The sequence below is a fragment of the Glossina fuscipes genome, unplaced genomic scaffold (assembly GCF_014805625.2).
Source record: "Glossina fuscipes isolate IAEA_lab_2018 unplaced genomic scaffold, Yale_Gfus_2 27, whole genome shotgun sequence".
Taxonomy (NCBI): domain Eukaryota; kingdom Metazoa; phylum Arthropoda; class Insecta; order Diptera; family Glossinidae; genus Glossina; species Glossina fuscipes.
The window spans coordinates 10813565-10825374 of NW_023998422.1; the positions used below are offsets into that span (position 1 = coordinate 10813565).

The 11810-nt window shown below is 34.9% G+C and overlaps 2 protein-coding genes across 3 annotated transcripts in view; one reads left to right on the forward strand and one right to left on the reverse strand.

Moving 5' to 3' along the window:
- Positions 1-11810, forward strand: part of LOC119636063 (protein Wnt-5) — a 216966-nt gene that overhangs the window by 127998 nt on the left and 77158 nt on the right. The gene's annotated exons all lie outside the window — the stretch shown is intronic.
- LOC119636066 lies at positions 6213-7008 on the reverse strand. The gene is made up of 2 exons (XM_038031156.1): positions 6733-7008; positions 6213-6656 (listed from the first exon to the last, which is right to left on the reverse strand). Exons 1-2 carry the CDS (start codon positions 6904-6906, stop codon positions 6480-6482), a joined length of 351 nt encoding a protein of 116 aa, XP_037887084.1. The 5' UTR covers positions 6907-7008; the 3' UTR covers positions 6213-6479.

The window sequence follows — 11810 nt, forward strand, 5'->3', positions numbered from 1 at the left end:
AAATTCTTCAGAAACGTGTGGAAATTTATTGAAAGTGTTTCGTGAAGGCACAGTCCTTAATGGAATATGCAGAAGTGGTTCGGAAAATTTCAAGTAGACCGTTTCGACCTTTCTGATGGTCGAGAATAAGTTAGAGCAAAATCCTTTTTTAAAAAAATCTAACTGTTTCAGACCATATTCAAATAGTAGGATTCTGAAAACGGACAGAACTTTCAGATAAGTCTATTACTGTGCGATGGTCAACATAAGGATTTTCACGCATTTATTAAAAGACCCTTAAATAAACCTTTCAATTTTTTTATATCATTTTAAAAATATTTTGCGCGGACTGATATTGGACAGATGTTCTTACAGAGATTTTCTCAGATTTTTTCTAGTTAAATTTGCATTCACTTTCCCCGTCTCTTTGTGCGCGTTACATGCATATACACAATATATAGAAATAAAAATTGTCCTTTGTTATTGGGTTCTCAACGCCAGTGAGAGTGCTTACAGTATTATTAAAAGACACCACAAGAATGAGTAAAAGTACTTTCTTAGTACTTATCATAGATAATATTCAACAAGTGTATGGAGATATTTTTTTTTTTTTTTTTTTTTTGCTTCGCATTTACATTTATACAATTGGTTCTCTTCGTGAAATGGGGGAAAACCGCAATTTCCGTAAGTATTGCTTAGGAAATGATTATCCATGACTCGCCTTAAGGCAAACGTAGCGATTTCTATGTATCTATCAATAGATTGCTTATGAAACTTGTTAAAAGATAAATTTACAATGATTGTCTTAAATAACTAATAATTCTACTGTTAAGGAAAATTTTCAGAAAAAATTGAAAAATTTTAGAAAACTTTCAGAAAATGATCTTAGCTGAAATATCGTAGAAACTCTTTTTAAAATTATTTCTCTTCTCCTTGCCAATAATTTAGCTTTAGAAGTCTGTAACCATTTTCTGAGAGTAACCTAGACATCGCCATATCCCGTTTAGCTAAGTCTGCAGTCTTACATTTGTAGTGAAGCGCTACGTCTTTTAACGAAAGGTATGAAAACGCATTAAAGCTTGCTTTAAATTAAGAGTTAAGTGCTTGCGCTGAGTACTTAGTACGCTCCAGGCGGACTTCTCCAGGTATACCTTTACCGAAGGCAACATCGCTTGGGATAATTTCCCCAAGAATATCTTCATTTGGATTTTAATCCCCTGGGAAAATTTGCTTGGGTTACCTTTCTCTGGTGTACATACGCTTGGAGCACCTTTACCTGGAACACCTTCTGCTGTTGTATTTTCCTTTGGCGTACCTTCTCCTGGAATATCTTTACTTGGGTACCTACGTATGAGGTAGCTTCGCTTGGGATGTGTTGGCTTGGAGTAGCTTCGTTTAGGGTATCTTCACCTAAGATACCTTTTCCTGGGGCACATTCTCCAGCAATACCTTTTTCCGAGGGTAACATCGGGTGGGTTAATTTCCCCAATAATATCTTCATCTGGATTTATTTATGGATACATTTGCTTTGGTTACCTTCACCAGGAGGATACCTTCCTCTGTAGTACCTTCGGCTGAAATACGTTCGCCTGGGATATTTTTTTTGCCTGGAAAACATTCTCGAAGAATACATTTTTTCGAAGGTAACGTCGCCTGGGGTAGTTTCCCTAAGAATATCTATCTGAGGTGCCTTCTCTGGCATAGTTTCCCATGGAATACGATTCCCTGATATTTTATGTGTTATTTTGAACTTGCAAAGGCATGATTCCTAAAATTTTCCGAGTCTGTTGTACCTTCACATTTGAGTCACTTAAAATGTTATATATAGCGGCCGGAGAAAGCTTTATTTGTAACATGGCTGTGAGCCTTAAATTTATATGCGCAATTGTGTGACTGTCTGCACTTCGGTGACATTATGTATACTGTGCCGTAAGATCTAAAACGTTAGACTTTGCTGTAGAGCGACCTGAGTAGTAGTGTTGCTCTTGGAGATCGCATTACATTAAGCTGCTTGTAAATAGTGGTTATGTTAAAGAATAATTTTAAGATTTTGTAAAATCATTAGATCATTTTCTCGTTCGTTTTAAGCGAAACTCTAATCGTCCATTAAGTCAAAACTTACTATCTTATATTTCGCAGAGCATGATATATTTAATTAGTTACTTGTGAAAAGCAAAGTTTTCGGTTATGTTTTTGGCTGTAAAAATTAAGTCGAAGGCAGTTTTGTAAACACAAGCGAGAAATTTTATGATATCTAAAAAGGTAAGAAAGCTATTAAATAAAGTAAAATAAACAGGATGATATATAATGTGCATTAACATGTTGTTTTACCTAATAGAACATGCTCTTCATCATAATAATAAACAGATACGATATATATGTATGTATATATATGTATGTATATATGCATATAGGTAGAGACAGCAACAACGTGCCATCATTACTACCGCAATACATTTGTTATGCAAATTTATGCAAATAATATTGTTGTTGTTGTTGTTGTTTTATGCTTCACAAAACTCTTCTATGCATTGTACATTTTCATTATACGCGCACTCGTATACGATACATAAGCAGTTAGTGGACGGACAGAAAATAAAAGTGCAGAGAGAAAGAGAGGCAGATATTTAGCAACATTGTTCCTTTTTATGGAATGTTGCCAAAGTTATGATTTTTGTTTTTCCACTTGGCTTAATATGTTGATATACCTATAACACTGAAGAATGTTATGGATGTAGTAGAGATAAGTGAAAATCGATCTTTTGAAAGGCTTTCTTTCTTTCTTTCTTTCTTCTGTATTTGTCTCGTATAATGTTGTTTTCATTCATCTGTCGAGCATGAAATATGTGTATATATGAAAATGCATAACTTTGTTATTTTATCATGACAACAGCAACAATCTCAATAGAAAGAAAACAACAACAAAATAGAATTTATAAACAGTTTTGTTTTAACGTTAAAAGAATTTTGTTTTTAGATTGAATATTGATATGTGTTATGTTTGCGCGTATGTACATCACGGGAACTATTTATAATATTGTGTGTGGCAGTGCTTGCGTGTGTGTGTGTGTGTGTGTAATAAAGCATAACAAGGAAAAGAATATATTAAATATTTTTTCTTAATTCTTTTTTGTTGTGTTTTGTCTTTTTTTTTTTTTCTGAAAAAGTTTATATTCCTCTGAGGTAAAGGTTATATGCTGAAGTACTTCATATTTTCCTTTTAGTTTTTTTTTTTTTTGCAAGCTTAAAGTGCTCGTTCATGATGGGGACCATATGCTAATATAAACTTTAACTTTCAATTACCCAAATATTAAAAAGAATATAAAATTTTAATTTTCCTTTTGAAGAATTTCAATAAAAGTTTATTAAATAAATAGAAACTAGTTGAAACGTTACAGTCGGATAAGGTCGAACCTTGAAAACGGTACTTCACGTCCCGAAGAAGTTCTGATAGTATAGAGTTATATGCAGTGCAGTACAGTAGTACGTGGAGAATAGTCTCGAAAATTTCAGGCAGATGGACAGATGGACAGTTACAAATCAATTACGCAAATAATCCTGTAATCAAATTTAGAAGATAATTCTGATTAAAAGTTACAATCATTCTCTAGGCCAATGGCTACAATAAAAATCTATCTTAAATGGGTTCTGGGGCACACATCCTCATAGGCTTAACACAGAATTCATCATGAGCTGATAGATTGATATTTTCGCCGTAACGCTATACGGAACAATCAATAGCTTTTCACTGTTCTTTGAATGCTTTATACGAATCATATATCAGACGTATACGATATTCGAAGTTGTCGAAGAACAGCAACGATAATCGGTAACATTGGGTATGGTGAGCGAATTGCTTAGTCCCTAAAATATTGAGGTAAATATATATTAAAAAATATCTGGAAATCATGTTTACCGGTCTTGGAAATTCAACGCTCGGTTTATAGCTGGTCTTAGGGGAAGCTACCAATAGTTCAGGATATAATAAAACTTTTATCTTATTTGGGAAGTTTATGGAAAGTGTTCGGAAAAATGCTCCGAATCTTTTTCAGTAAAGTTCATCGTTGAGGGAAACCTGTCTGTGTACCGATTGTATAGAATTGCGTCCTGTAGGTTGACTTGAAAAATATGTAGATCGGAATCAGACGGAGACGGACAGACGTACAGATGAACAGACACGAAAAAGAAGCGGTGAATTTTACCTCAAATCCTTCTTCTCGCAAAGTTAACATGCCCTGCACCACAAGTCGTGTAGACTAAAATAATATAAGAAAAGAGATAACATTTTTTCTTATTATACGAGCAACCAGGAGATGTCTTTTATTCACGTAATACGGGGACAGTCGGAAAGAAGTGAGGAAAGAGTAAGAGATAGGATAGCGGCCGCAACCTAGTGGGTATGTGGCCAATGCTATGCCTTTATCGACTAAGCACTCACTATAACTACGATAATAACTCGATGATATAAAAATATGGTCAGTGTAATAATAGTTTTGACAGATCTTCCATGTTTTATGAATTTCGAATTTTTGGAAATGAAAATTTTGAACTCCCAATGCCTTGATTTATAAAGTGGCACTTATTGCCAATCACGTTTTCTAACACTAAGCGACCGGCTTTAGTGACCACCATTGCATGGTACTTGGAAATAACTATATTGCTGGTGATCACAATTACAAGGTCGTTCTCGCTAGCTGCTGTCTATGTATTTGGAATGGTTTGTCTCTCGAACAAATGAAGTTTACTCGTAAGTGACTCGCTAGATTTAGATGCATTTACTGGATCTGCATAAAAATGAAATCAATGCACAGAAATATGCTTTCGTTTTGCTATTAAAGAAATTTAAAAAAAAAATTTTATTGATTGGTTCCTTTTTTCTTTTTTTCTTTTTTTTTTTGACAAGAAAACAATAAAATGTTTTTATGAAAATAAATCACTTAAAATATTTACATGAGAGTACACATATATACATCAAGGCCGTAGTTAAAATTTTGCTCCAGGAAAGAAGGTATCACAAGCTTCTAAAAGTTCACAAAAATATCAAACAAAAGTCTGATTAGATGCTTATAACAAAGCCATTGCAATAATTCCCAAGTGACTATTTGTGCTTCTGGAGTAATTTATTTAAATATTTTACATAAATTTTTACTTGAATTTATGATTTATGGCCATTAATATGACAGACAGGGAAGAGAAAGGAGAAAGAAAAACTAACGATATGAAAGTTGTTTACCTTCTGTACCAAAGAATAAGAAAATCATCTCATTATTTTTCTTCTCATATCTGGGGCTGGTTGATCATTGTGTAAAAGGTTTCTTATAGCGTAACTTAAGTAACGCAAGAAAAAGAACTTTTGAAATTTTGTCTCCCATCTTATAGAAAACTTGTTAGTTATCGTAGGTAAACTAATCCACTCCCCTTACCCATTTTTAAAGATGAAATGACGAAATGTTGTTGAGAGCGGGAGGGTTCCTTTAAACAGGGATGTCTTTTAAACGATGTCGTCTATTTTCATTAGTGACCTTCACGTCGGACTTTCCAATGCCTTGGCCAAATTTCGAGTCAATATTTTCATATTTGCAATCGAGACTTATATTTACTACAGCCATTATAAAGACGAATAAGAGGACAAATGGATACGCATCGATTTAGAATTATATACTGATCAAGACTACATATAAATGATTTATAGAGTTTTTGAAATTTTATTGCTTCGCCTTACCAGCATGAAAACTACTATGCTTCCCCCATACAACTGAGATTAAAAAGAAAAAGTTTCCAAATTATTAAAACCTTTTCACATTTTCGTGAACCAAAGAGGAACTTTCGAAGCTTTTTCACAACTTTCTTATATTGCAAATAAAAGAAAGTAAAAAGTTGTAAAAATTAATTTTGAGAAAAACTTCAATGATAATATTTGGACATGTGTCATTAAAAACAAGTAAAACACAAAATGCTTACTACTGCTTACTAAGCTTATTGGGCTTCGCAAACATATACAAGACGGCGACTTAGGGATTTCTAATTTTTATAAAAGATGGTTTGACTTATTGAGCAAAATGATCAGAAAGCAGAGGAGTTCTCAGTTCATATTGCACTGTACGTGCTCTTTGACGTCTTAGATACCATTCAGTGCTAAGTTGAAGGCTATATATCCTTGCTTTACATTTATCACGAATATTACACAGAACAGATTGACAGGTGAATAGACGAACATGCTTCGGTGAATTCCCAGTTTTTCTCAAGAATCGTCAAGAATGCATATTCTTTATGGGGTCTTTGGAGCCTCTTTTTGAATGGTGCAAACATTCTGACAAAATATGAATATGTCCATGTTGTTCGGTGATGAGTACAATTAAAAGAAGACTCTCTCAATCTGATATCACGCATTACTTTTGCTTTCTAATTTCCTGTTAGATCTTCACGCACTTAAAATGGATGATTTTGAACTTGTTTTTATTAAAGTATTATCTATGAAATTTTGCTTAAATTTATAAATTTCATCTACCGTACATTTCGACAGTAGAGTTTATGCCGCCAGACATAACACTTTTCAAATTGACTGTAGCAAATCTCCAGCCGGGACCGCCGGACCATAGACTAGGCTGAGCTCCGGATTTATTATTAAAATGATCGTAAACAATGACAGCGCTTATGGTGCGTTGATTAGCTTGGCCCTAATGTAGAGAAAGTAACGGTTATAGAATTTTTCACAGTAATCCGTGACACACACACAGACACACACGCACTTACCGGGTTAGGAAATTCCACATTAACACTCCAGTACTGGTTCTTTAAAGGAGTTCGAACTACGCGTTGACGCATTAACAGAGCATCGCTACTGTTCCGATTGCCCCATGTAACACTGACCGCATAGCTGATGTAGGCTATCGAAGCCAATAAAACCAATGAGAAAATGAATTTCATTTTAATGGGTTTTTTTCTTTTTTGCGAGTTTAGTGTTAATTAATAAGAAAGCAGTCAGAACGAAAACTGTGCTATAAGGTAAAGAACTCGCAAGTTTTTATAAGAATTTTTAATGACAAAAACCAATTGAGTTTGTTATCAAATCAATTAATATTTATCAAAATATAATTAAAGTGTTCATACTGTGTGTTAGGTGATTACATAGCGATTTACAAAGTTTTCCGGCATATCTTGTAATTTGAACTTCCGTTGTTGTAAAATGTATACTATAAAGAGACAGACATAATAATAAAAAATTTATTTCGATGAATTGAATGAAATCACATACAAATACAAATACAAAACAAAAAGAAACAAAAAAAAAAAAAAACAAGAATTAATTGCAACTTATTAAAAAAGTCACTCATTAATTGATAAAGGGTGATGCGTCCAATATGCGATAAGCAGAATATTTGATTTTTATATTACACTTTTGATAAGAAACTTTTCAAACAAAAGCAATTGAAAACAATTTCAAAAAGCTTTAAACTGATTACATATCTTAGCATTTTACTTTCTCTTTTTAATATGGACTTACAGTTAATTTGTCATTCTTGGAAGGAAAAAAACAAACATTTTATATTATATTTGTCCGATGGTTGAGGTAAGGGCGGCCAGTATACCAGGAACCCAGAGACCGATAAGTAAGATAATACCTAAGCAAAATAAGCGAAAGAAAAACCAAATAAATTATCAAATGTTAAAAGAGTGCGAGAGTTATTTGAAAATGACGAAATGAGAGACGGACAGGGAAAGTTGTTGCGCGAATACCTAATCAGCAGGATTTCAACTTCTAAGTTGTGTAAAAGTGAATATTTTCTCTTGAACTCCTTAAACTAATTTAATTTGTGGCGGTTTTTTTTTGGTGGTCGGGAGGGCGGGCCGGCGGGGGGGGTGAGAAACGAAGCTGTACAAATTAGTTGCAATTAGGTGGTTGTGTGTTCGTCCAATCGGTAAGTGTAATGCGTTTACTGGCACATCACTGACCAAGTATGGGAAAACCGCACTGACCCGCAAACACCTGGTCACGACTTGTATTTACTCGGCTAAGCCGTAGCCCATAAAAAAGTAAATAATTCAAAATTATCCATAAAGAAAGAATTGTGGTAACATGTGTGTGCTTATCCTACTGTAACTATTAAAAGCGCTTTAGTTAGTAATCATCTTAGTGTTTGAAAAACATGTAAAAAGACTATAGTAGGTCAACACCCACCTGCACCACTTTGCTTAATATATTGCATTATATAGCATTTTCAAAGTAAAGCAAAAGAAGGGGACATGGTCGAAAGGTCGAGCGTTCGTCCTTGCGTCAAAGCATGTCAGTGTAACGAATTGCATCAAAGGATCTCAAAAATTGTACGACTTGTACATTGAATCCAAGATAACAAGGATGGATGGGCTTAAATAGGGTCTTCAAAGTCACTTGCTGGGTCGATCGGTATAATAAAAAAAGGTGGATCCGTCTCAAGTATTTTTGAGTGCTGCGAGCGTGCCCAAAGAAGATTATTATTCACAGAATTTTGCAAGAATACTGCTTCACAAAATAACGACAAGGAAGCTACGAAAAAAGGAGGTTGCTGCTCTTGTAGAAGTAACGCACTTAGCTATTTGCAAATAGAGGTATAACGTTTATCGACTGACCACGGATCCACTCGTACAAAATTAGTAACGTCGATTACCAATCTGTTAAAATCTGATTTCCGGTGTGAGTAGCCAAGTAGGTAAAAATTGCAGCCACTAGCCCGTCATTTATCGCATATCTTGTCGACCTGTGTAAACATGCTAGTGGCCAAAAAAAAAAAACAACTGGGAATAGAGAAATATAGCGCCACTCCAGCTTGGGACGTATGTGCCAGATCGGTAAGCATTATGTTTCTATCGACTCACTAAAGGTACGGATATACATCAATCACAATTAAGGTATGGGGTCCAAGGGTGGGAATTAAAGCTCTGTATATGGGGTTAATGGTAGAACTTGTCATGTAGTAGCTTTAGAAAGGACCTTGAACTTCTTATGAATTTACTAATTAATGGTAAATTTTTTTCGCTGCAAAGGTTTTATTTTGACCTATGTGTATCAGATGCCCAATCTTTTGAATCGATTTAACTGCTCGCAAAACATTTGAGTGTTCACAATGATCAGTCCGTTTGTCCGGCCATCTCTCGTCGTAACTCTTCTTTCCTTGGATCGATGGTGATACATTTCTTATTGTTTTAGTTAACGGAGCTTGAAAGTAGGCATAATACGAACATAGTCACGTCCATACAAGGTAGAAGAACATCACCTCAAATCTATGGATGATATTAATAAAAAAATAATCTGAAGCTATAACGTGGCGGTAAGCGCAATTTTCAACCGTTAGTCAACGGTCTTAAAGTTTGCAACTCGAACGATTATTATATAGGGTTCAATAGACTTGATATATGAATTGCAGTAGAGGCAAGAGCTGTTATGAGGGATGGTTTTGTAGCCCCCACCCATAAATTGGGTTATATTCCTTTGGTCAAAATGTTTGCACCATCCGGGAAAAGGCTCCAGAAACCCATAAAGTATATATATTCTTGATAAGAACTAAATCGTCTGTCTGCCTGTGATAAGCATTCTCCTGATGGTGGGCTAAATTGGTCTGAGAAAACGACTAATATGCGTTAATATGCGTTATGCTTCCATGCTATTCATGAATTACGACATATGCACGAGAAAGATTATCACGAATTTTGGGGTGAGTTGCAGCCGAATATAATTTTCTTAGTTCTTCCATCAGTCTTTGGTCTCAAGCCTTCGTTCTATGCTTTTTGTTATAAAGAAAAGTTTTTTTTTTTTTTTTTTTTATATACCCGAGAAGTTCCTCTTCACCTGCTGAGGAAACAATTCTAAGGTCTCAACAAAACAAGTGCAGATTTTTTAACGTATTAGAAACTTAACCTAAAATTCCTAAAATCTTACAACTCTTATGAAACTTTGTATAGAAACTGCACGGATAATTGTTTTTACTAATGGAAAAAAGGGGAATTTTCTAGATTGATAGATAAGCGTTGTGTAGACGATGCTTAGCAATTATAATCTAATAAATGAAATACGAAAGCATTTCATTCTCGAATGTAAACAAAATGTTATTCTCAAGACAATATGAAGGTAAGCGTATAAGCTAATCCTTAGTTTCCATCTCTGCACTTATTCTTCAAGTACTTATTTCGAAAAGCCGCGTAAAATAAGACCATAGTAAACAATAAGGAGAAGTTTAGACAATGCCAAAAAGAGAAAAAAGAAGCGTGAAAGCCCACCATTGCGCTGCAAAGTGGCATGCAATACATAAAAACTTTCATTTCACAAGCAATTTTTGCTTGGCTTGAAACTAAGTTTTGTTAGGTGCAGGAAAAAGTTGTCCGTCTTTTTTGAAAAACCTACTTATGACAAAGCTTAATAATGAAGATACTTACCAAAACTATCGATGGTCTTTTGCATCTTATCGACCCTCGCGAGACTTGAAAGTAATCATTGACTTATTTTCGCGCATTTTCAAGTCTTATGCACCGCTTACCTGCTAAATATAACTTTTTCGATCTGAATCAGTAATACTTAAAAGCCGCCACGTCCGAAGATTAGTCCGCAATTCGAAGAAACCCCCAAACAGTGTTGAATATCACTTCTTTGATTGCTTAAGCGAACGGCCGTCCATAAAACAAAATCACTTTTGGAGTTCATTTGCTCATAAATAGTAATTTTTTTTCTCAAGTGCGCCACTTAGTTGGCAAGGTGTGCTTGATATCGTTTAGCCGTGACGGTTTTCTCAGACAAATTCGCTGCAGATGAGTTCCTCCCAAACTTAAGGCTTTGCAAGAAACACGGATTATTGGCCTGGGGTCAACCTATGCTTCTCTTCGTTTACGATTATCGTATAGGATTCATTTTTCAGTGCCCGCAATAATTTGATAAAAATAATCCCTCCTTTTGTAGCGATTTAAGAAAAGCAAACAGATGGCAACTCCCCATTGCTGTCTTTGGTTAGCTCATGTGCGATCCATTTCCCTGTATACTGTATCTTACTCTTCGTATACAGTTGCATTGAAATTGACTTTTGATTAATTCTTACTTGTGCAATAAACTCTTTCTCAGTTTGTGCTGGATTCTTGTCCATTAAACTTCGAATGCCTTCATCCAGCATCTGATGTGCATCTTCAGGTCGTTCACCATGTTCAAATTTTTCCTATGAAATCTCGCAAACTACTTTTTAGCTTAATTATCTCATAAAAAATACTTGACTCCTTCAACTTAGGCAACTTAGCTATTGCTGTTTGAGCGGAGTAAGTTTCTATTGTTTATACACTACTATTTAGTTTAAAATAATTATGGAACTATATTCTCTCTGTTTTGGACTGTAAGCTACGAGTCCAAGCGCACGAAACTAAGCCGTTAGAAAGTGGTTTGCGAGACCGGCTCCAGCGAAAACAACCACAGCTTCGGCAGCGAAGTTTTACGACATCTTGACTACTCTCCAGCCCTGGTCAGAACGATGCAGTCATATCAAACATGTCAGCAGCTGGTCAAAGAAGCTGAAGATATGCGAAAAAGTCTCGACAATTATTTCGCCTCCAAACCGGCAAGTTTCTATAACGAGGGCATCCATAAGCTATCCGATGAGTGATAAAAGAATATTTCGATTATTAAACTTTGTACAAAGCATATTTAAAATTAGTTTGAATTAAAAAAAAAAAAAAAACGGAAGAAATTTATTCTTCCACCTATCACATCCATCGCAAGTGTGTATTCCATGTCCATGTATGTAACGATGTATGCAGCGAGAAGTTGAAAAGTATTTATATTCTTAATAAATACGACTCCCTGTCCGCATGTTGAAACCACC

Excerpts from the sequence above, each read along its gene's own strand:
- LOC119636066 (XM_038031156.1), bottom strand. The coding sequence starts at position 6,906 with ATGAAATTCATTTTCTCATTGGTTTTATTGGCTTCGATAGCCTACATC. Across the intron at positions 6,657-6,732 it reads ATGTGGAATTTCCTAACCCG|GGCCAAGCTAATCAACGCAC; the intron begins GTAAGTGCGTGT and ends TCTCTACATTAG.